Source organism: Spodoptera frugiperda, chromosome 5 (genome assembly GCF_023101765.2).
Source record: "Spodoptera frugiperda isolate SF20-4 chromosome 5, AGI-APGP_CSIRO_Sfru_2.0, whole genome shotgun sequence".
NCBI lineage: Eukaryota > Metazoa > Arthropoda > Insecta > Lepidoptera > Noctuidae > Spodoptera > Spodoptera frugiperda.
The window spans coordinates 9962177-9986855 of record NC_064216.1 but is presented as its reverse complement, the minus strand read 5'-3'; the positions used below and the strand labels follow the sequence as shown (position 1 = coordinate 9986855).

The 24679-nt window shown below is 33.9% G+C and overlaps 5 protein-coding genes across 5 annotated transcripts in view; 2 read left to right on the top strand and 3 right to left on the bottom strand.

Annotated features, from left to right (window-relative positions):
• Positions 1–2712: 2712 nt before the first annotated feature.
• Positions 2713–3852, bottom strand: LOC118272051 (zinc finger HIT domain-containing protein 1). The gene is made up of 2 exons (XM_035588356.2): positions 3530–3852; positions 2713–2895 (listed from the first exon to the last, which is right to left on the bottom strand). Exons 1-2 carry the CDS (start codon positions 3850–3852, stop codon positions 2760–2762), a joined length of 459 nt encoding a protein of 152 aa, XP_035444249.1. The 3' UTR covers positions 2713–2759.
• On the bottom strand, positions 3727–6505 carry LOC118272052 (general transcription factor IIH subunit 5). The gene is made up of 2 exons (XM_050693648.1): positions 6356–6505; positions 3727–4041 (listed from the first exon to the last, which is right to left on the bottom strand). Exons 1-2 carry the CDS (start codon positions 6388–6390, stop codon positions 3855–3857), a joined length of 222 nt encoding a protein of 73 aa, XP_050549605.1. The 5' UTR covers positions 6391–6505; the 3' UTR covers positions 3727–3854.
• On the top strand, positions 3966–6333 carry LOC118272050 (meiotic nuclear division protein 1 homolog). Its single transcript, XM_035588354.2, has 5 exons — positions 3966–4142; positions 4474–4610; positions 4953–5058; positions 5476–5622; positions 6020–6333. Exons 1-5 carry the CDS (start codon positions 4053–4055, stop codon positions 6158–6160), a joined length of 621 nt encoding a protein of 206 aa, XP_035444247.1. The 5' UTR covers positions 3966–4052; the 3' UTR covers positions 6161–6333.
• Positions 6506–7106: 601 nt separating the features above from the next.
• Positions 7107–18381, top strand: LOC118272107 (uncharacterized). The gene is made up of 2 exons (XM_035588450.2): positions 7107–7247; positions 9772–18381. The coding sequence occupies exon 2, from the start codon at positions 9795–9797 to the stop codon at positions 17751–17753; it is 7959 nt and encodes a 2652-aa protein (XP_035444343.2). The 5' UTR covers positions 7107–7247; positions 9772–9794; the 3' UTR covers positions 17754–18381.
• Positions 18382–20443: 2062 nt separating this feature from the next.
• The window catches only part of LOC118271772 (neuropeptide CCHamide-1 receptor), a 202901-nt gene continuing 198665 nt past the window's right edge, over positions 20444–24679 (bottom strand). The window contains exon 10 of the mRNA XM_050693646.1: positions 20444–24463. Coding sequence (XP_050549603.1) covers positions 24403–24463 — 61 coding nt within the window. The 3' untranslated portion in view covers positions 20444–24402. The remainder of the gene's footprint in view (positions 24464–24679) is intronic.

Genomic DNA, 24679 nt, shown 5'->3' with positions numbered 1-24679 from the left:
TATTTAATAGCTCTTTCTCGCTTCGATTTAGGGGCAGAAATGAGAGAGAGTTGCACATGACACAATCTCTTAGGTAAGGTAATCTTTTTAGACTTAGACTCTCACAGTGAACAAACAAAATCTAAAAACTAAACAGGAACAAATTAATGCTGTTATAAAAGTCTAAAGGCTAGGTCAATCAATACCTAGGTCCAATTCCGGGTCTTAAAATGTGACATGAAACATCCTAGTTGGCTGGGATAAGAAAATTAGTAGTTCTAAAATTACTGCTGATTTCAACATGGTACAACACACTGTATGATTAATGAAAACTACCTATAAGTTATAGGACTTATTGTATCTATAATAGAGTATTTTTAAGTGTGAAAACCATTGGACATTCAATCATTGATAGCTAAATTAATAGGACAAACAAGACCATAAACTGCATCAGCGCCATCTACAGAGCGCAAAATTGCATTTACAACAAAATGCAATGACAATAAGGGCTGTTACTTTTATACCGACGCTTAATATTGACTTTGAAGCACGTGCCATGATATCGCGCGCCCCTAACCACCTGGGGCTTATAATAGGCGCTGTTGTATCCCTGACAGATGTGACGGTCCACCCTACTTCCTCTTCTACATGCAAATAGTATCAATGTTGTGATAACGGCGATTAGGGGTCTTGTGTAAAGGTACTGTGGACAACAGTTTTGACTGTACCCGTATAAAAGGGCCATGTAGTGTCGGCAGATTACTTAGAATGCGTTTGTTAACTACTGGTGTCATATTTATCTAAATCAATTCTTCCCTTCCCAAATTTCCCCAATCCGCAATGTTCAAATACTCTGTAACGGTAACTTGTAAAGTGTGGGAGAGCCATGCTTCGGCACGAATGGGCCGGCTCGACCGGAGTGATACCACGGCCTTACAGAAAACCGACGTGAAATAACGCTTGCGTTGTGTTTCATTGTTTGAGTGAGGTTACCGGAGGCCCAATTACCCCTTCCCAATCTTCCCAATTCCCGATTCCCAAACAACTCTTAAATTCCTAACTCCCAAAAAGCCGGCAACGCACTTGTAACGCCTCTGGTGTTTCAAGTGTCCATGGGCGGCGGCGATTGCTTACCATCAGGTAATATGTCAGATCGATTACCGGCGTATTTCATAAAAAAAAAAAACTCCTTTGGTGTTGTGAGTGTCCATGAGTGGCAGCGATTGTTTACCATCGTGTACACAACGTTTTAGTTACCATCGTTAGTCTTCCCGCGAATTTTCTAGTAGACTCAGGAACTGCCTCTGTCTGAGTCTGCCTCGTTGGTCGAGTGGTCGCAAATGCGACTGCCGAACAAGAGGTCTCGGGTTCGATTCCCGGGTCGGGCAAAGTAATGCTGGGGTGTTTTCGGTTTTTCGAAAATTTCTCAGTAGTAGCACGGAGTCTGGAATTGTGTCCAGTATATGGCAATAGGCTCACCCCCTATTACATAGGACTTATAACACAATGGTGAAAAGTGGGTGTATATTGTATAGCGGCATTACGTGTCGTAATGAGCACCTCTGCCTACCCCTTCGGGGATAAAAGGCGTGACGTTGCTCACTCAGGTACTAATAGCCGGGTAACAGCAGGTACGCCTTGATAAACGGTAATTTTATTAGGTACGTATGACTTTCGTGATTCATACATTCGTGGAAAGCTTATGTAGGTAAAGCTAGGAAGCTCGTAGTCACTTCCACACTCAGGCTGGTTGCAGATTATAGTTTCAATTGGTTCTGCCTACCTACCTACCCTAATCCATCGTAGGTTCTTTGTAATAATGTAGCCATATACTATGTGACAAAATACACATTTTCATAAGAATAATAATTTATTACCTACATACATAACGTCACGCCTTTTATCCCCGAAGGGATAGGCAGAGGTGCATATCACGGCACGTAATGCCACTGTACAATGTAGATACACCCACTTTTCACCATTTGTGTTATAAGTCCCGTGTAATAGGGGGTGAGTCTATCGCTATAATTATACTGGGCACAATTCAAGCCTTCGTGCTTTTAATTAAGAGAATTTCGTAAATGCCTAGTAATCGAACCCGAGACCCCTTGCTCGGCAGTCGCACTTGCGAACAATCGACTAACAAGACAATAATTAAATTATCATAAAAATAATTATATTGCAAAATTAAATAACAAAGTTTTAAAAAAATAAGGATAATGTAACTAGTAGCGACATCTTGCGGAGAATAGTTAAAAAATTCTAGAAGTTGATGTTACAGCTATTGCCTCATAGATGGCGCTTATGCACGTTCACAGATGCCTCACAGGTGGCGCTTACGACGTGTTACGCTATAAAATTGTACGTATTTGTATTAGCCATTCCTTAAAAATATTTTATAAATATATCGTTATTATAGAGCATACCAATAAAGTAGGGATCAAATTTTGTCTGCATTGCGTTGTTAAATGAAAGGAGCATAATAACATTACAAAACTTTTCACAATAAAGTTCAATATTCTAGTTTTATATTTTGACTTAAAGTTACATCAAAGATTATTATTTTATGTTATTAATAGAGTATACATTAATGAATAAATGCACATAAAGTTGTAACCTCCTTACAAACCATAAACACATGCCATAAACAAATAACTTAGTAAAGAAAAAAAAAACAAACAGACAATTTGATTATGGCGGGAAACAGAATAAGTGCGAATTGAACGAAACAACTTTGCAATTAGAAAATTTTATTTATTTGAATTATTAAACCGCAAGAATTAAGCTGTCCATTTGAGGCATCTCGTGTCTAAGTGTGTTCCCAAACAGCGGACGCAACAGTAGCGTGCTCCACAAGGTATGCAAGTGTAATTCGATGGAAAACCACATACAGCACAGAAATGTCGATCAGGAAATCTGAGAACAAAATGGATTTAATTTAACTTACATTTTATTTTACATAAGCACTTAATATTTTGCATTTTACACGATGTAAGAAACATTTGGGTAGGTACCATGTTTAAGTTTGGGAGAGCCATGCTTCGGCACGAATGGGCTGGCTCGACTGGAGTGATACCACGGCCTCACAGAAAACCGATGTGAAACAACACTTGCGTTGTATTTCGTTGTGTAATTAAGGTTACTGGAGACTTAATTCCCCAACAATCCTTAATTTCGTAACCCCCAAAAGGCCGGTAACGCACTTGTAACACCTCTGGTGTTTCGGGTGTCCATGGGCGGCGGAAATTGCTTACCATCAGGTGATACGTCTGCTCATTCCGTTTGTAATAATGTTGTTCAAGATGTTTTTTATCTTCCATAAATTACACTTACATTATTATTTATTATTTACAATCTTTAAGTGTTAATCATTGTTTTGGTAACGATTTATTTTTCATTAATCACGTATCATAAGACGTTAGATCCTCTTGATAGAGTTATATGGTTATGATAGTTGAATCCTGATTAAAAAATCTGGCTTATAGTTTACAACAACAATGCATAACTTTTTCTTGATGTTTTCTTTTAATAATATTCAATTTCTACTTACTTAGAAGGTGGCACTTGAGCAGATAGGTAGTTGGGCGGGTCAGGTCTAAAACTCGCATCTTCCTCTACTAACTGCGCAAACGTCTTCCGAAATCGCATTTTATAATACTCAGCACTTTTGGTCTTCTTCTTTCTGGTTGGTTTCTCATTAGTTTCTGCGAATTTCGGCACCTTCTTCGACATAACCAGGTCAGCATGTGGGTCTTCATGGAAATTGTCTTGCTCGAGGGCCTCGACTGCTTTTCTAGCTCTGCGTTTCCTAGCCGCATCGTCTAGAATCTTCCTCCTCTCTGTTTCCCTATTACCTCTCCCGTGTGTAGCCATCTTTACATTCCCTTGTCATGTACTGGTATACTAAGTTGGTCCATCAAATCATCCACGCGAGCTTGCAGAGTTTCCACTATGTCTGCAGATATGAACAGATGTGTTTCATCCAGGTCTTGGAGGATAAACTTCCTGCCTAGAGCTAAGGTCTCGTCCAGGTGAAGAAGGAACTGTTTCATAGCCGGATCACTGTAATCAAAATGTCAAAGAAACGAGGTTTGAGTGCTGAAGAGAAGAAGATCAGGATGTTGGAGATATTCCACAACAGTAAGGACTTCTTTCAGTTGAAGGTATGATTCTTTGTATTATTATAGTATCGTCACACCTTTTATCCCTGAAGGGGTAGGCTGAGGTGCATGTTATGCCATGTAATGCCACTATACAATGTACACCCACGTTTCACCGTTTGTGTTATATATAAGTCCCGTAAGAAGTAGGGGTAGGTATTTGTATCATTACTCCATATATTTATTTAAAATCATCTAAAATAATATTTTTTAAATACAAAATATTATTTGGAGTCAACCAATAGCAGGGGGTAATGTTACTTATTTATTGTGATTATAAAGCTATACAATTATTATGGAAAAAATCTAAGATCATAATTAATATTGTTAATAGGAGTTGGAGAAAATAGCACCAAAAGAGAAAGGTATCACAATGCAATCAGTGAAAGAGGTAGTCCAGAACTTAGTAGATGACCATCTCGTTGACTCCGAGAAGATTGGCACTTCCATCTATTTCTGGTCATTTCCTAGGTAGGTTTACTACAATTTGTGTACAATTAAAGACTATAACTACCTAAGAATTATTTTATTTTGTACTAGTTGTTGCCCATGACTTTGCCCGTGTAGAATAATTACTTCTAACGGGGCTTTTAATTATTTTCTTAAATAAAAGTAGCCTAAGTTACTCCTTAGTATAACGGCTACCTGGCAATAAGAGTCTCTTCAAATTCACTATCAATCATTTCAGAGATAAACCGGAACAAATAGACAGACAGACAAAAATTGTAACAAATGTGTTTTGGGTGTATGTATTCTAATATTACAGACACCCCAATTTTAATTAATAGTTGAGACATATTTTCTTTATTTCAGCAAAGCAAAGAATGCAAAGAAGAGAAAAGTGCAGGATTTACAAAATGAAGTGGATGAGTGCACAAAGAAATTGAAAAAGACTGAAGATCTGATTGCAAGTGAATCTGTATGTATCTCAAATTATTTATTAGTAAGCTAACGTAATATTTGTTATGTGTATAAACATGTACACACATGTTAATGACGAAATAAATTAAATAAAACAGCATCATCAAACTACGCTGTTGAGTACAAATGATATAACTAAGATTATTTGTTTGTTGTGGGAACTGTGATTATTATTTATTATTAACTAGTTTCCAGTAGTTGCCAGTGGCTGTGCCCGCATTCCCATGGGATAAAAAGTATCCTATCACCTATCGTCCTAGTCAGCTTATATACCCTGTCTGCATACCAAATTTCGTTCTCTGTTCACAAAATTTCATTAAAACCCGTTCAGTAGTTTCAGCATAATTGACAGACAAACATCAAAACAAACTTTGACATTTATAATATTAGTGTGATTTAAGAATATTTTATACAGGTTGGAAGAGAAAATTGTGAGGATAGGACCAAAATTCTCTTAGAATTGGAATGTCTTGAGAAACAAGAAGAGAAACTTAAAAAAGAATTGCAAAAGTACAGGGATTCCGATCCAGAATATATGGCTCAGTTGAAAAAAGAAACTCAGGTACAAAATTAGAAAGAAGTTCATAATTTATATTCATAATGAGCACCTTCAGTCAGACTAACGTGACATTTTCAACTGACTTAAAAAAAAGTAGGTTTTTAGTTTGATCTGTATGTATAAATGTATGAATGTATGTATGTTTATGTGTGTGATTATCTGCCATTTAGCCGAACTGATTTTGATGCGGTTCCCAGCATAGTATTTTTCAGACTAAGGTTTTAGAGATATTACTTGACTCAGAAAAGGTGGCTTTCCTTTTTTTAAATGAAGTTATTATTTTGATGTTTCATAATTTCCTGCCCATTGTAAAAAATATGCTTTGAATTACTATTTATGTAACTGTAATATATCTAGCAGGGTTTCGTTTCTAGAATATTACTACATTGTTCAATTTCAGGACTTGAAAACAGCTGCAAATAGATGGACGGAAAACATTTATATACTGAAATCTTACATTAAGAATAATTTTCAAATGGAAAACGATGTTATCGACCAGAGTTTTAACATCCCCGCGGATCTGGATTATATTGAAATATAAACTATTGATTTGACCAAAATGCTATGTACTCTAACCTCTTTACAAAAATATATATTACTATTTCTGAATAATTTCATTGCTTGTTGTGTAACTAATAGACTTATTGACTAAGATTTAAGACTGCAAATACTAGAAAATATTAGTATTATTCGAATTAAATACAATATATTCTGTACCTTTGTTTTGTTTACATACCATTCGACGAGAACGCCTTTCATAACATTCACCATGGTTCATTTTTATAAAACAGCACTTGCCTGAATAACTTTAATTATATAAATTGGCTATATTTTCCTACAATTATTCTAACTTATCAAAGGAACATTCCTATAACATAGATTTTGCTAGATACAATCACAAAACGAGTCGACACCAACCAAACAACTGGAATTGACAGAACTCAGAAGTGATTATGACAGATGACAGATTTAATTCAGTATTGCCAACTGCTAAAAACTAGGTACTGCCAGCGACAACGGCATGATTAAAAACATTATTTTATTTCCGCCTTTGATTTCAACATTGAATTAGAATAGGAAAGAAATAGGATACCTACATTGTTATTAGAATTTTTAACAGAAGAAACAAAGCTTCCGGGCTGTCTGATGGTGAGCGTGAGCGTTTACATCAGAAAGGTTTATGTACATTGCCGAGCTTGAAAGAATTTAGTATTTACGCCTTTTTTAAGAAACCTAGAAAGGGAGTTCAATTCATAATCTGATCTTATATAGTTATATTTGACATATACATACTTAGAATAAGTTTTTTTTATGGCAATTAGAGCCAATGTCGACTATTCTGCCAATGTCTAAAGTTAATTGGAATAGCAAGAGTGAGCAGAATTTTATTATGATACAAGCAACAAAATTTAATAATAAAAAGTGTGTATAACACTGTTCAATTGACACAGTTGTAAGAATAAGCTATTTATTAAAAAAAAATGTTTCTTATGTATGGCAACTTTACAAAGGTTTATTTTTCTATTTATAGCCATACATACATACATATTCTAAAAATTGTAATGCATTTTAAAGTTTGTAACTAAGTGACTATTTAGTTGTTTCAAAGTTCCTTTGAAAACCTACAGGTCAGTACATTTTTCTTAGTAAAAGCTATAAGTGCATGTTTTTAGATTTTCAAGGCCACATACTTTATCATTTGTTTGGACTAAAAATATTAAAAGTTATTTACTCGTAGTAGATCGGTTTGCCAATGGCTTGTAGTTTTATTGTGGTAAAGTTGTGCCACCATGCTCAGAGGTAAGCCTGAGGCCTTTATGCCTTGGTTAATCTGTATTTGACTCGTGTCGGGAGGCGGGAAGGTATTATTACATTATCCGAACTCTTCCACTTTAGGTATTACAGTTATTAGATAAACACTACAAGTATCACGCAACTGAGAATTTACTTGTATCATGTATGCGATATTTACCAAAGACACAGCTAAAAGTAGGTAATTTTACAACTAACATTGGCTGTTTTTCCTCAAAAAGGTTGATTAAAATGATCACAAAAGCATAATTAAAGTGTTGTTACGTTCTATAGTCTGGCAGATAGGTACAATTATTTTGCCTGTATGGAATGCGTTCCAGCCGCTCGCGTAATAAAATCAACATTGCAAAGATAGGTATATACTTACCTATAGGTAGATAGTGCTTTATATGAAAAAGAACGATCTAAATATTATCATTGTAGAGAGGTGCTTTTGCAGTTGTATTAAACTAAGATAGCGCTGAATTTGAAACATTGGTAAAACGATGGTTGATGATGGTTTTTTTTTAATTAAACGTTGTCCCACATTAGGATTTTCTCCTGTGTCGTGGGTGCGTTTACAAACATACAATTTTATATGCACATGATACCCAGACCCGAAACAACAATTTGTGGATCACACAAAGAGTTGCTCCGTGCGGGAATCGGCCCCGCTACACGTTGCACGGCAGCCACTTGCCCAGCCACCGCGCCAACCGTGCAGTCAAACGATGGGACTGACACACCTACGCCGTGCATTGTAAAAGTCCAAGGAAATAGACCAAGTAGGAAACGACTAAATTTCATACTATCGTGTCCACTGTTATTGTATGGCGTGGAATCACGTAGTATAGAACAAAGTCGCTTTCTCTCTCCCTATGTCCCTTTGTATGTTTAAATCTTTTAAACTACGCAACGAATATTTTTTAATAGATAGAGTGATTCAAGAGGAAGGTTTATATGTATAATACATGCATAATATATCACCATTGCACCCATGCGACGCTGGGGCGGGTCGCTAGTTAATAATAAACGTATTTCTACACTAATATTATAAAGAGGAAAACTTTGTTTGTTTGGTTGTAATGAATAGGCTCAAAAACTACTGGACCGATTTTAAAAATTCTTTCACCATTCGAAAGCTACATTATCCACGAGTAACATAGGCTATATTTTATTTTGGAAAAAATAGGGTTCCGTAAGATATTTGGATTTTTCGGACACAAACTGAAAAAAATCAACCAAAGAAGTTACTTATTTTGCGTATGCTGCCTAAACTACAAAAGATAGAACCATAAAATGTTATAATTAATTGTAGATCTTATAAATATCTACAAAAAAGTCCGCGACACACTATACCTATCCATGTCGAGTGAGGCACAACAACCACATTTTTATTTAAAAATCTTGAATTTTTTTGGACTACATTTAAACGCGTTTATTTTACTCATGCTATTAATCCTTATCAAAATAAATTATTTCATCAATAAGTACAGTTTATGTTGATAATATTTGGTCTTTGAATGATTAAAATTGGACGTTTGGTTTTGAAGTTGTGGTGAAATTAATATATTGTATTATAGAAGCATTCAATTAAATAGGTACCGAACTTGAACGTACGTTCGTTCGTTCGTTGGTTCGTATTTGACGTAATTGAAGCAGATTATAATTGATTGATATGTGACATAAAATATTTAATGACATCATCGTACCATTTCAACCTGAAGGTGCCGTAAAAGGCGACTAAGGGACTAACCTTGAGCAGACCAGAGAATTTCGGTAATCTTCGAAATTACTGATCCGATTCCTAAAATTATTTTACTAATAGGAAGCTACAATAGCGCCGAGTGTAATCTTATGTTAAAAGAAGAATTTTCCGCGGACGAAGTCGCGGGCAGAAGCTAGTGTAAAATACGTTGGTAAAATAATTTTTCGAGGTTTCGCCTCGAAAAATTACTACTACTACTAGGTAGATATATATCTACCTAGCTTTTTCAGGAAAAACGTGCGTCCTACTAGGGGCACTTCTAATATTGTATCTTATCTTCATATTTATTGACTGATAAAGTACCTAACTACCTATGTGTTGCGTTCTGACAGACTAAGAACCTACTGTGTAAGGGACGTTTGAGTGATATTTAATTTGCTTATTTTGTCTGATTTGATATCTTGTTTGTGATTTTGTGAAATTTGTCGAAACTATAAAACTGCTTTTAAATAATAATTTCATACTTATGTGGTATTGTAGGTATGTGTTGTAAAGAGGTTATGGTTTGAGAAATAACAGTCTGTTTGTGTAAGTACTTACATGTGACCTCAGTAGTAGTTAGTTTGAAAACATTATTTATAACATTGTTTCAGAAACATACGTCGAATATTACTTGATGCAAAATAAGAACCATGATCCCGACTACGAGAATAAGTATCTTTGCAATAGTTTGCTGTTCACTAGTATACTTAAGAAGAAAACGCCAGAGGAAAAAATAAAGAAAATTAAAAAGTATTTAGAACTTGGGGCCGATATCAATGCAATTGAAGGTAACTATAAAGACAATACACCCTTACATCTTGCGGTAATCAAAGAAGAACCAGAAATTGTTGAATTTCTTTTACAAAACGGTGCTCAATATAAGAAAAAAAATTACGATGGTAAATCTGCTTTAGACCTTGCTCGTTCAGAATTTCCAAGTGGAAATATCATAAAAAGAAAAGAAATTATTACACTATTAGAGACGTTTGCTGACAACAATTTAAAACCTGTTAACATTAGTAAACCTCCTAAGCGCCCTGGCTGTCCATTTATCATCAATGTAAACGATGGAAACTCGGAGGAAGCTAGTAACACTCGAGATAGCAAAGATACCCGAGAAAATTTCAGTCAACCTTCTACTTCACAAGGTGAAGATAATACTAATCCAATTGAAACCAAGTTTATTAAAAATGAAGGTGTGGACTCCATCGAAAATTATTTCAACCAACCACATTGTAGTAAAGACTTATTCTTTTCTAGTCCACTTGACACTAATTTTAATGAAAGTGTTAAGGCGAGAATTGATGAAGTCACAAATATGCTCGAAAATCTTGTTATTCGCGGCGTCAATGAACCGGAATTGAAGCAAACAGGAGAACACGAGGAACAAGTTCACTGGAGAGAAGATTTAGAAATACCTTCTAGTAATCGAGTCCCCGACGTTGTTTTAACAGAGGAAAGTAAATTTAAGATCTCTTGTAATGATGATGCTTCATCCAAAGATATAATATCTGTAGGAAATAATCTTAAAAAACCAGAACGTAAAATATCATATATACAAAAAAACATTGAGGCTATTTCAAAAAAGACTAATAAATCTAAGGCCCCTGAAAGTAAAGGAAAATATAATCTGTCTTCAATGAAAGATGAAAAGCCTACAAAAGGGGTTAGATCATCACTAAATAGGAAAGATTTAAATATAATATCTTCTAGTCCCCAAAATATTATTGATCCTGACTTCAAAACATCCAAAGAAAATAACTTAAGTTCAGCTAAGGATAAAAAACCTTTAAAAAAAAATGTGAGTCTGTTTAAAGATGGTAATGATTTAAAAATGCGTCAACAACAAAATGTGATTACTTCATTACAAAAGCGTGATTCTCAAACTTCGAAAAATAAAGTAAGTACGGTTCTGAGTACAGAAAATTGTTATATTAAAGCAAGTTCGGCATATATTGGTACTAAGACCAGAATGAATACTGAAAAGAATGTAGGAACAGATCTTAAACAACCACGACTGAGTAAGCATTTGAAAATATCTTCTAGTCTACCAAAACCTGAGAATGTTTTGTCACAGAGGTATAATGCTAAAACCTTCAAAAATAACGAAGTTAGTAAGATTGTTGAAATTACAAGTGATATTGGTGCTAAAATGAAAACATTTAAAGATGAGAAAGACAGTTTAATAAAAATAAAAGAACAAGTGAAAAGTTTTAAACAATCACATAACAGTAAAAAATTAAAAATGCTATCGAGCCAACAACACACCAGTGCTGCTTTCGTAAATAATAGTAATTCTTGGAAGACAGTCAAGAATAAAAACATTGATAGTCATATTGATAGCGCAAAAAACACACATAAAGAAAAAGAAGCTGATTCAGTCAAATATAGTAAAATCATACCAAATGATTTTATACAACCTCAAGACAGCAACGATTTAAATATCGTTTCTATTCAACAAGCCACTGCGGTTTTGGCAACTGCTAAGAGTAATTCTACGAACTTGACAAATGAAGAAAATAGAAAGATCATTGACAGTCCAAAGATTTGTGACGTTGGTGTCGAAACAAATACTGTTAAAGACAAAGAAGTTGGATTAGTTGAAGATATTAATTTCACAGGAAATAAACATAAAAAACTACAAGATACTAAAGATTTCTTAACATCTTCGAATGAATGTGAAATTTTGAGCTGTTGTTACAACGAGGATTTAGACCATAGTATTTCCAAATTGTCTAGTAATAAAGATCTCAAAGGCACAGTGGTCCGTGATGTTAGCCAAGTTCCGATTGTTTTAGTTTCAACAAACAACGAAAGTTCAGTACAAACCAATGACCTTAATCCATTATGGAATAGTTCACAAGAAGTTGAGTTTAATTTGACACAAGAGCGTAATCGAAAGGGCTTAAAAAGTAATAAAAACTATAAAAAAGTTGTAAGTGACGAAAATCAAATACAAATAGATGTTAAACAATCACAAAATAGCAACGACTTAAACATATTTTCTAGTCAACAACAAGCTAAAGTTACTTCTTTAGAGCAGGATAATTCTCAGTCTTCACATGATGAAAGAAACATGAAAAATGTAGAGAGTACATACCTAAGCGATATTACTGCCGTAACTAAAACATTTGAAGAGTGTAAAACTGAATTAAACAATGATCTTCAATATTTACAGGACAGTATAGATGTAAATTTAAACATATCTTCTAATCAACAAAAGACAAAAGCTACAGAAATTTCAAATAAAATCTTTAATAAAGAAACCAGTGAAATTCTTGAGACTTCGAAAATGTTTGACATTGACGATGTAACCAAAATTTTTAAAGAAAATAAAAGTGAATTAGTCGCAGATAAACAACCCATTGACAGTGAACTGAATGACCTACAAGATAGTAAAGATATACAAATATCATCCAATAAACAAAAAATAGCTATAGAAAATAAAAAAGAATTTAAAGGTAAAGATAAAAATTCCAAACAAACTGTTTTAATTGATCGTAAACAAGATTTGGATACTAAAGATTTAAAAATAGACGAACAACGCGTTGAAAACAAAACTCATAAACAAAAGAAACCTAATCCAGCCAAATTTAGTACTGTCAAAAGTGATATGCAACGTAATCACAATACAGACTCAAACACATGTTCTAGTCAACAAAGCAACGACGCTGCTCCAAAAATGAAAGCTAATTCTAAAACCTCACAAAAGAAAGAAGAAACTAAAATGCAAAAGAATGCCGGTGACAATAAGGTGAAGAAAGAAGGTTCAACAAAAGATAAAAACATCGTAAATAATGACATGAAACAGGAATCAAATAGTAAAAAAAGTAACAAGAAAAAAGTATTTCTCTATCCCAAAAGAACTGGAACTTCTGGACTGAGTGGACAATTGTATGAAACAAAACTGTTGAGTCTCATTTTACTACGATCATTGTATGTTCAAGAGGTACCTAAATTCTTTATTGGGACCAACGCTGAGAATATGGGTGCTTTTGATGATGTTGTCTTTAGATATTATTCAAGTAATGATCAAAAACCTAGTATGATGTTTTTACAAGCGAAACACAGAGATAATCCTGCAAAAGAAAAATTTACAGTCGACGAATTAAAGAAATTGAATGGTGATTTCAGTTTACATAAATATTTAGAAAGTTATATAAAAATAAGTCAAATGTTTACGCTAGATACGAAAGATGACATGTTCATTGGAGAGTTCAAAAATATAGACTGTGAATTCATAATTTACACTTCAGCATTTGAGAATTTTTCTAAAATGAAAGAAACTGAACAAAGCAAAGTAAAAAGTTTTATAAATACCACAGACGGAAAGGTATTTCAGTTTAACTATGACGAAGAAGACGTAGAAAACCTTATAGTCACAGTAGTAAAATCGCGTGCTGTTCTTTTAGCAAAAAGACTTTCAAGATTTATTTTTAAAGATAATAATAACTACAGTAACATGATGTTGGACGAATTGATTAAAACGTATCATGTATTCCTTGCTAGACATATTATAGATGTTCAACTCACAGGAGAAGAGGCGCCCAAATTTTATAACGCAACATTTAGAGAAAGTTTCTTAACAAGTGATGGTACTTTATTAATAGCTTTTAAAAATACTCTTTGTAAAGAAGCAATACAATTAAAGAAAGGTATAGGCACGGAGAACGTTGAAGAGGTGGAGAGTATGTTGAAAACGTATACTTTTAAAGTTCCTATTGCTTTTGGCAATTTAAACTTTTGTTTCACTGGTAACGATCAAAAAAGGGATAAGAAACTTGAATATCTTTGCTCACTATTTAAAAAGCTTCTTGAAATCGGTGAGTTCTCCATTGACAACAATATTATGATTAAAATAGATGACGATAAAGTCGGCCCCAACGAAATTTTGCAGAGTACTGATTTAGAGACGTACAGGATAGGTGGTCTAGTTGGCAATCTGCTAATATTAGATGAAAAAACAATGACGTTGAAATTTAATTTTGATCTAGAAACTTTATCTCCAGATAATATAAAAATTTTAGAGAGATTAAGAAATGAAGTATTTATAGAAACAGATCCCAGTAAATACAGATTTGACATAAATGTTCATCGATTTCCTAGATTATCTTTGGTTCACGAAAAATATGATAAAGGACTAATAAAAGATTTTCTTGATAAACTTATTTTTTATACGAATCAGGCAACAGAGGACAAAGTTGAAGATATTGTAAAAAAAGAAATAGATCATTTCTTTGTCGGTAATATTCCTAGACAACGTGACCAATTATTTAAAGTGAAAAGTCATGCTATTTTTTTAAAAACTCATGATCTTATACAAAAATGGTGGAAGATTTCTGGTGAAGCCCCGTACCTGACAGAATCTTGTAAATATTTTATAGATGCAGAACAAGATGTCCTTAATAGTCCCTTATTAAGTATTCTTAATTTCACGTACACAAAAACAATAAAAAATACAATGTGTGAGATTAAATTTAAAGATGTAATATCAGGCTTCTTTCATTTAAATAGTTTTTTAGAAGGGACAATAAAAATAATGATAATATCTACTGAAGAGATCGCTCTGACCAGTATGAAGTTACTTCAAAATTTTAAAGATAATCACTACAGTGATTACACCTTTATTGATTTGGATTATATAACCAATAGTAATTATTTTGCCGATGTTAAAGTAGAAGTAAAAGAATCCAAAATAGAAACGTTAATAATAGTTTGCAAAGGTGAACATTATTTTGCAGAACTTAACCTGTTAATCAAGTATTTTAAAGGCAAAATAATTTTAATTTCTAATAGGGATTTAATTCATCAAATTGATGGAATAGCGATTGAAAATATTGCCACCACGGTTGATCTACAAATAGGTTTTGAAGACCTAGATGATACTATGTGCGAAATGTTGCAAAACGAAAGATTTATCATTTTTCAAGGAAAGGAAGTTAAACTTGGCGTGTTGTTCGAAGATCAGTCGTATCAGCTACTGAATTCTAATGTTCTTTATCAAATTATAAACAATGAAAATACTATAATTGGCAGACATTTTAATAACCCATCATATGATGAAATACTAGACTATTATATTAAGGAGAAAGTATGTCGGTATGTAACATTAGACAAAAATATTGAAGGTAATGATGATTTCCAAGTTGTAGAATATGATAAATTAGGAGACGATTTTAAAGTCAGTGCAGCAGATATTGTTTTAATTACAGATAATGAAAACGATTATGTAAATTTTAAAGAAAAGTTTGAAACTTGTAACATTCATTGGTTTCGTAACGATGAAAATTTTCTTGTTTGGCAACAATCACATGGCGATTTGTCAAATATGCTAAAGCATGTTAAAAAGAATTCACACAACGCCTATAGATTACAACTCAACACTCTGAAAGACATGAAGGAGAAAGTAGTTATAATAAGCGCTGAGCCCGGAATGGGTAAATCTTCTTTACTTACACATTTAGCAATAAACACGAAAGAAAAATACCCCGCGCTGTGGATTTCTAAAATTAATTTATTGGATTTCATTAATGAGTTAAAAAGTTTCGAGCAACATAAAATTAAAATTGATTTCAAAGAAGTTGTAAAGTTTTTATTTCGAGCAATTGGTTTCGAAGCTAGTAAAGATAGAACATGTGATTTCCAACTAGTCATTGATCAAGTTTCTGTTAAAAACCAAGATATTTGTTTAAATGTGGATAAGCAGGGAAGTAATGTCAGTGGACTAAATTTATTTGAGATGCAGTTATTTGTACACTGTTTTAATAACAACAGAGTAGCTTTGCTATTTGATGGTTTTGATGAGATTTGTCCCGACTATGCAAATGAATTTATGCAAATAGCAAATATTCTTAGAAATTCAAAACTTGCTCATTTGTGGATCACTAGTCGTTTATATAATGTACTGCATCAGTTGGAAAGTGTTATGCAGACGTTTTCTTTTACGATAGAGCCATTGTCAGAGGACGACCAACGGCAATTTTTAGAGAAAATTTGGTCTACGAGAAAAACAGGAAAATCTAAGATGCTGAGTTATTTTCCTTACAACGAACCGTGGTGCTTGCAGCATTTAGTAAAAGGATTTTTGGCTGTCCTGTCTGCTGTGTTAACTGATACTAATAGCAAGTTTATTAGCATGCCATTACATTTATATATGATATCTGAGATCTTTCAAGACTCTTATCACACTTTTCCACTCAATGCAGAGAGTTATGAAAGTTTCATAAGCGAACAACAAACTATGAACAAAATTAATTTAAACCAAATATATGAGCGGTTTATTGATATTAAATTTTTCAAGATTCGTTTTGGTGAAAAAAAGCCACTTTTGTGTATCAATGACCCTGATATGCGAAAACTTATAGAAAACGAGCGTGATACTTTTTTTTACAATCATAAAATAATTGCCGCATACATAGTATTTGGGAAGATGAATGATATAAACTTTCTTGATGAGAATGATATTAAGCAAATGCATGATTTTATTGAAAGGATAAAGTTAGGAGAGGAAAAGACGGGTATTATTGAACAAATTGTACATAGCGAGCCTAAGTTTGTACATTACACATTCGCAGAATATTTTGCTACAGAACTCCTTTGTGACAGATTAAAAACCTTCCAATGTAAGAGTTATATGTGGACATATCTGGTTAATACCTTTCTTGAATCAGAAGTCGGAGGTCCTCAAAGATTTTTTAATGCAAAATTAGGGAATCATCCAAATCTCTATAATGTAATCCACAACACAGAATTAAAACCTATGTTTGAAAACTGGCTCCTACAACATGAAAAGATGGCTAAGTTAATACACACGGCCGTTGATCAGTATTTGGAAAACACTGCTTTGTTTTTATTGAAATGTTTTGAATATGTATTGAGTGACACAAACCTAAACGACTTTATAAAGATTGTGAGTAAAAGTTCTAGAAGTTGTATTTTATGCATTGCGACCAAGAGAAACGCAAGAAATGTGGTAGCCTTTATAATAGACTCAGTAAAAAACGTTAATGTCAGTCAAATTATCGATTTATTCAATTGTTGTGATCTTCCGTTTTCTAATCCGTTATTAATTGCATATGGACCCGAGAAGTGGGACAGTGGTCCCAAACTTGTTTTAATGGACAATTTCTTATCAGATTTACCAGCTCAGATGGTGGTAGAAGTTTTTAGTATGCAGTTTGATAAAAAATGGTTTAATAGAATTAAATCTAAGAATTTCATACACATAGTGTCGGAATCACTAGGTGATCAAGATTTATATTTTTTTAACAGAGCCTTAGATAAGTTGAGTGAAGGACAACTGGTACACATTTTTAATTTAAAAGATTCAGAAGATAAATTGGCAGCTCACAGAGCTGCTTCTTGTCAGTCCTACAAGTTTTTTGACAAGCTAGAGAGTCTCGTAAATGAAGATGAATTTAAGAAAATATGTACAGCACTTGATAAGGCTGGATTGACACCGTTACATTACTTTGCTTACGATTCTTGGCATAGTGACAAACTCGAACGTCTCTTAGATAAAGTTTATGGCGATCAAAAGACTGGAAAATTGACATTGCAATATTTTATTGACAAAAGAAACAAACCACGATAATACCTACAACTAAAAAATAAAGATTAAAAAATACAACACTACTTACTAACACTAGTCGGAAGTCAAACTGAGTTTAATTTTTCATGTTTTGTATAAAAATATAAGAAACAAATGTATTTGCTTCACTTATTGTATATTTAAAAATAATTATTAGAAGACCACCGATTGAAAGAAACTAATAATTATTATTTTAATGGACACCATGTTTTTATTATAAAACATTTACTAAAATGGAAGCAAAAGTTGCATTTGATAATGATAGAATTCTACAAAATTAATTATTATTCAATGCGTTAAGGAAAAATAAAACATCAGAGCAAATAATCCAGAAAACCTAATTTTATACTTATACGACCTGTAACAAGAAGAAGGGTATAAATATCAATTGTACGGTTTCTAGATAACATAACAAACGACACGGAAAGGGTTTTTTAAACATGTTTTCATGGTACCATGTTATGAATTTTTCCAATCGCACCGCCGCGCGAATCAAAATTAGGTAGACAGGCACTACGTGATCAGATTGACAGAAGAAATGTTTCGTAATATTGGCAAGTGATCTCTGTAGTGTTGTGACACGTTTGTATGATTTGAAATCAAGAACTATGCGATACCAAGTATTTGGTACTATTTTGCTAGAGGCTCATAAACGTATTTTAATTCGAGCTGAAATCGCGCGTACTATCGCTCGTTAGACTCGCTCGCCATATTTGGTACTTATTTTTTTTTTTTATTCAACCTGTATTCATCAGTGCTTCTTGATGTATATGGGTATTTTGTTACACGTTGTATACATATAGCACTTTAGTCATGATGCGGATGTAATATGCAGTGGATGCTAACTATAAATGCAATACCCCGCTGCATATTGCCGTATTGAAAGGATATCCAGAAGTAGTACGATTTCACTTAGATATAGGAAGGAGCTTTCATACTTAAAAATAATAGTAGTCATAATATTGCTCAACAACCTGAAACAATCTATTAAAATTATATTATTAGCGTATTTAATGACTAAGTCTCTGATGAAAAAGAAAATAATGAACATGAACAAATTAGTAAAAGTATTTGCACAAAGCGCTTTGTTTCTGGTTTCCTTGTGTGAACTGCTAGGGAGTGGAATTCTTTGCCGAATTCTATGTTTCCTCTTGGGTATAACCTAGGTGTCTTCAAGGCCCAAGTGAATAGGTTGCTTATGGGTAAACGTACTCCATCATAGGCCGCATCATCGCTTAAAATCAAAATAAAAAAAGAATCAGATACACAAGAGTTACTACTACATAATAGTCCAGTCATTTGGTAGTTTTACCTGGAAAGTTTTCCGGGAGTTTTGAAAATTAGTTAATTTATTGATTTGGGTATGCTCTTTTCGAATTTCTTTGCCACCTCGTACCACCGCCGCTCGCGCCGCCATATTGAAAAAATGGCGCCTAAAAACGGTATTTTGGGAATATCTCCTTTCCGCCACATTTTACGAAAAAAATATTTGTACAAAATTAAATTAGAAAAAAAAATCCTACAATTTATGTATTAATAATTTTTAACCCCCTTTTTTATTACCAAAATGACTGGACTATAAAGATACTATCAAGAATACAAAAAGAGAAATAGAGTATTGTATTGTATTGGTGTATCTTTGGGCGACACTCTTAAGCGCCACACCGCCATCTAGCGGGCGGGCCGCTAACTAGTTACCTATTGAACTTGCCCCAAGAAAGTATAATTAATATGAATTCGATATTTTTTTTTAATCTGAAGTGAACGTTATTAAAATGTTTATTAATTTATTATGTTGTTATTGCTCTCAAACTACGTAATTTTTCTACTTGTATGTACTTTTGTAATTTTTTTTTTATAGTTTTGTTCCTTACTTTGCTTTAATGACAAGGTCTGATATTAAATTATTTTTTTAAATAATTAGTAATTGTGACCATGCATTTGTGAAGAATAATATTTTTATCGTTTTGTATCTTAATATTAAAAGTGAAATAATAAAATATCGTAATTTAACATTGTTTTTTATTTACACAATTACCTACAATACCTTATCCGAAATTATGAAATATTCATTTCTTGACTAGGTAATTTTATTCGGCTATTATTAATATATTAACTTTTTATAGACTGCCTCGTTGGTCGAATGGTCGCAAAAGCGACTGGCGAACTTTTTTCGGTATGCTGCGAAATAATTGCTGGGTTTTTTTCTGTTAAAATATATTGCAGAAATAGTAGTTGTGATCAATCAAATCAAAAGCAAGGTAAACCAAAAATTTTTTAACTCATTTAGCAATTCAAACTTTATTTAGGTAATGTACCGAAATCTTTGAATGTCAAAAATCAATTTATTAGATCACATTGATCTGTTTAGTAATCGGAAATAAAACACACATTAAGTACTCCTAAGTAAAAAGTAAGGTCGGTTAAAATTGTGAAAGAAAATTAAGTTGGAGTAGAGTAAAATAAATCTCCATAAACATAATGTTGCTTCGTTTTTAAATATCATACTAATATGTAGTTATTATAAATGTGAAAGTTTGTTGGGATGTTTGTCCGTCACTAACGCTGAAACTACACAACGGATTTTGATGTTTGGTATACAGACTGGGTAGGAGGTGACTTGGGTGATAGGATCTCATAGGAACGCGGACAAAGCCACTGCCAGAAGCTAGTACTTACTAAAACTACAAATAACACAGCAAATTTATTAAAAACTATAATTTTATATTCTTGTTTCGTTAAACATATTCATTACATAGGTAGGTTATGTACACTCATTAGTATAAAAGAGGCAAGTAATGACTAGACGAACAATACTAATATTTCTCCAGTCTTTGACTGGTTTATGAAAACTCCAAGGGCGTTTGTCCACCGCTGCCGTCACCGAGGACGAGATGACGGCGCTGAAGTGGCCGAAGTAGCGGTACCTACATACATTTACATTGCATCCCTTAGTCGCGTGTCCCGTTTTGACGGGCCGATGTACCGGCAATACAAAACACGTATGAACTTTTATGGAACAGAGAGTAAAGTTCCCTAAGAAAAGGAGGATCCTCCGACCAGGCGAGGTGTTCAGCCTGGCGGGCTTTCTGCCCAACTGTTGTTCGTTGAGATTTTCTATCCGTGTTAATTCGCATGTAAACTTTACATGTGCGATGCAGGATGTTTATGACGTCATCCGTTGATTTGCTCGTCGATAGTCTATGTGCGACTTCTGTCATCTGTCACTAGTCAGGTGTCGCCACAAACTTGTCCATACACTGCCGTCGCCGTCGCCGTAGCACCGTACACGAGTTCAGTTATTATTTTGTTACTAATCGATCGTGGTGGACAAACGATCGCCGTTACGTCATATTAAACTCGGCCCGAAATAATCTCGTTCTTGGTGGCAGTCCGGTGACGGCGGCGGTGGATAAACGCCTTAGTTCATATCGCCAGAACAGACAAATGTATAGAAAAACACTTGACCGTTCAAACTCAACCGATGATACGTTAGTACCGACGACTCGACGTATTTTACGTCAGATATGAACCGACCCTAAACAATAGAAAAATACATTATTAAAAGAACGTGTTAAAATTAACTAAATTTAATAAAAACTAAGAACGTTCTAACACAAGAAGGATTTGAATCCAATTAATACATAAGTTTTATGTTTAAACATAATTATATATATTTACAATAATTACATAGTATACAACTCCCTTATCGCTAACATTTTAATTTTAGTAAATAGTAGGGTCTATTGTTTTTTTCCTCACCAGATGAGCTAGTACCTATGAACCTCTCGTCTTTTTGTCCAATAGGGAATATGACTATAGCGTAGATGACAAATTTTTATTTTAATACCCGTCTTGTAGATTATTTTAAAATATTAGACACGTATTTTTTATTTTCTTACGCAAACAAATTCTTTCGAAGATATTATATTGATTTTAATTTTAAATATCACGTGACGTCAATTCTAGGTACGTTTTATACGTAGAAATGACGTATTCGCTCCCACTCCTAAACTTTGATTCGTTTTATCTAAGGATTGTTATCTTATATGACAAAATAAAAATACGTGTCTAATATTTTTTCATTACCTAATTGACGGATAAAATTAATATTGAATTTTCATTCCCCGTCATCATCCCTATTAGCTAGTGTCACACCATTGGTCATTCATTATTTGACAACTGCAGTGATTGGCCAAAAACCTTTTTTTACATTTGCACAATCTGGTGAGCAAAAAAAAAACATTAGCCACTATTACGTTTAAGGTGTTGTTGTTAAATCTAAATAAATATTAATTTTCAACCTATTTACAATGTTCGGATATGTAATGTAATGACAGTTTTTAGTAAAATATAAAAAAAAGATGATGGACATGGCTTTTTTTATTTATCATTGGACTACTTATGATCATTATCACCAAGCCCTCTTAAATCATCCCTTAACCTTTCGTCTGCGGATATAATATAAGAGTAACGATGGAGTTTCTTGCTCGTTCTTCTCCATTCGAAACAACACTTTGGAACGAGCGCCTAGCTTCACTGACGAACAAACTGACGGACAATTCAAAAGTGCTAATTTAGGATTAATTGAAATAAATGCTTTGACTTTGACTTTATAATATATGAGACAATAGAAAACACGTGTCTCGCACATATCTTTGCTCCAGCATACGACGATGACAGCTTTAGGTACTGTTAGGTCACCCTTATGTTGGTTAAAACTAAAATGTCATTAAATGTCACCTATTTTAGCTAAATGGTTCCTTGAAATTAGGAGATGTTGATAAAAACCAATTTTTTCTCTTTTCGAAATGTCGGAAACTGAAATAGTTACATATGCAAATACATATTTTGTATGTAACGTCACGCCTTTTCTCCCCAAATAACAAAAGCAACTCGCAGAATTACTTGTTGCTATTACATTTTTGTTAGGCACTAGTAATCTATAATATAAAAATAAGTCGGGTTTTCCTTCCTGACGCTATAACTCCAGAACGCACGAACCGATTTCCACGGTTTTGCATTCGTTGGAAAGGTCTCGGGCTCCGTGAGGTTTATAGCAAAGAAAGTTCAGGAAAAATTCAAGAGAAAAGCAGGAAAACAGGAAAATCATTGGTGGCGAAACGGAGTTCGCAGGGTTTGCTAGTAATTTATAAAAATACGTGCCGTGATTAAGCTTTTGTAAATAAATAATAACCATGAATTCTATTCTATTTGCCAAAATAAATATTTATGTGACATTATTGTTCTATAGTGCTATCGAATTGGGTGTTTCTGTTAAGTTAATAATACGGGAGCCAGACTTAAAAGTAAAACAACACTAGGAACTTAATATGTACGTGAAATAAAAGAACGGTGCTATCGTGTATTATTTTCGTATGCAACGTGTATGCAACGTCACGGCTTTTATCCCCGAAGGAGTAGGCAGAGGCGCACATAACGACACGTAATGCGGCTATACAATGTACATCCACTTTTCACCATTTGTATTTTAAGTCCCATGTAATAGGGGATGAACCTAATGCCATACACCGGGTATATTCCAGACTCCGAGCTACTACTGAGAAATTTTCGAAAAGCCGAAAAAAGCTCAGTAATACATTGTCTGACCCGGGAATCGAACCCGAGACCCCTTGTCCGGCAGTCACACTTGCGACCACTCGACAAACGAGGCAGTCGTTTTATTATTTTCGTCTGTAGGTAAGTAAGCTACATACGTAGGTATGTACATTGGTTCCAAAATTTATTTGGTTCAGCTAGGCTATTCTGTATTATTGTCAATTCGAAACATTCGGAGTGAGCTCGCTCGCGGTATTATTTTATGGAATAAGCCGGTAAACGAGCAGACGGTTCATCTGATGGTAAGCAATCGCCGTCGCCCAAGGACACTTGAAACTCTAGACGTGTCACAAGTGCCTTGCCGGCCTTTGGGGGGTAAGGAATTTAAGGGTTGTTGGGGAATCGGGGATTGGGAAGATTGGAGGGGTAATAGGTCCGCCATGTTTTTGGATGTGGGTGATAATCTCGACCATTGACGGGCGAGAATGCGATTGAGCTTACTTAGAATGTTTAGAATTGACAATTACAAAAAAGGCTAGCAGAATATAATAATGTAAGTCCCTTCATTCGATATGACACTTATAAATATGGATAAAATTAAAAAGCAAGGATAAGGATGACTTATCCTTGCTTTTTGCAAACTCCAATTCAAAATAGTATATCTGAACGTTACTTGAAATTTATCAGTTATTATTTTCGAGTTTATTTTTTACATTAAAGCAAGCCAACGATACATGTAAAAAATCACATTCAATAGTTCTACGAACCATCATCCATCACATGTAGTATTTCAAGGACACAGAATTAAATTCACATAGGATTAGGTATTCAATATTGAACTACATAATAGTGTCTTAAGACTTAATTCAGACTAACACGAACGAAAATTATCAACAGGCAAGAAGAAGCTCTCAGTGCTACTAACATCTTTGCCATCAAAATTAGTTTCTAGAAGTTTTACACCATTTTCGTTTTCACAACACTTTGGGAATGGTGCCAAACCGTCCGTTTTATAGACAAATGATTTGCTATAGTTCTCTTTGGACCTCTCTTGGTTGTTATTCGCCGTGGACCTTAGGCCACGACCCCTTCCTCAGAGTTTTGAGGAGCCATTGTTCAGGAGCCTGATGCTGCTCTCACGGCCAACGCTTGTTCTGGAAATGAAGATATTTTTAAGTGATAAGTATGTCATATTTTCTTTTATTTGAAAATGGGGCAAGAGACGTAAATTACTCGTTTTACTTAGCATTCATTGATTTGAAATCGGTTGCGAGGGACATTAATCGACTGAGACAGGGCCTACAAGTACGCAGTTAAAATGTACTGCTCAGATACTCCATAGACTTACTTATTTAGGTAAAATTTGTCAA

Coding starts and splice junctions, on each gene's coding strand:
- LOC118272051 (XM_035588356.2), bottom strand. CDS start 3,852: ATGGCTACACACGGGAGAGGTAATAGGGAAACAGAGAGGAGGAAGATT. Junction 2,896..3,529: donor GCTCAAGTGCCACCTTCTAA/GTAAGTAGAAAT, acceptor TTTTGTTCTCAG/ATTTCCTGATCGACATTTCT.
- LOC118272050 (XM_035588354.2), top strand. CDS start 4,053: ATGTCAAAGAAACGAGGTTTGAGTGCTGAAGAGAAGAAGATCAGGATG. Junction 4,143..4,473: donor AGGACTTCTTTCAGTTGAAG/GTATGATTCTTT, acceptor TATTGTTAATAG/GAGTTGGAGAAAATAGCACC. Junction 5,059..5,475: donor ATCTGATTGCAAGTGAATCT/GTATGTATCTCA, acceptor TATTTTATACAG/GTTGGAAGAGAAAATTGTGA.
- LOC118272052 (XM_050693648.1), bottom strand. CDS start 6,390: ATGGTGAATGTTATGAAAGGCGTTCTCGTCGAATG. Junction 4,042..6,355: donor AAAGGCGTTCTCGTCGAATG/GTATGTAAACAA, acceptor TTTTGATTACAG/TGATCCGGCTATGAAACAGT.
- LOC118272107 (XM_035588450.2), top strand. CDS start 9,795: ATGCAAAATAAGAACCATGATCCCGACTACGAGAATAAGTATCTTTGC.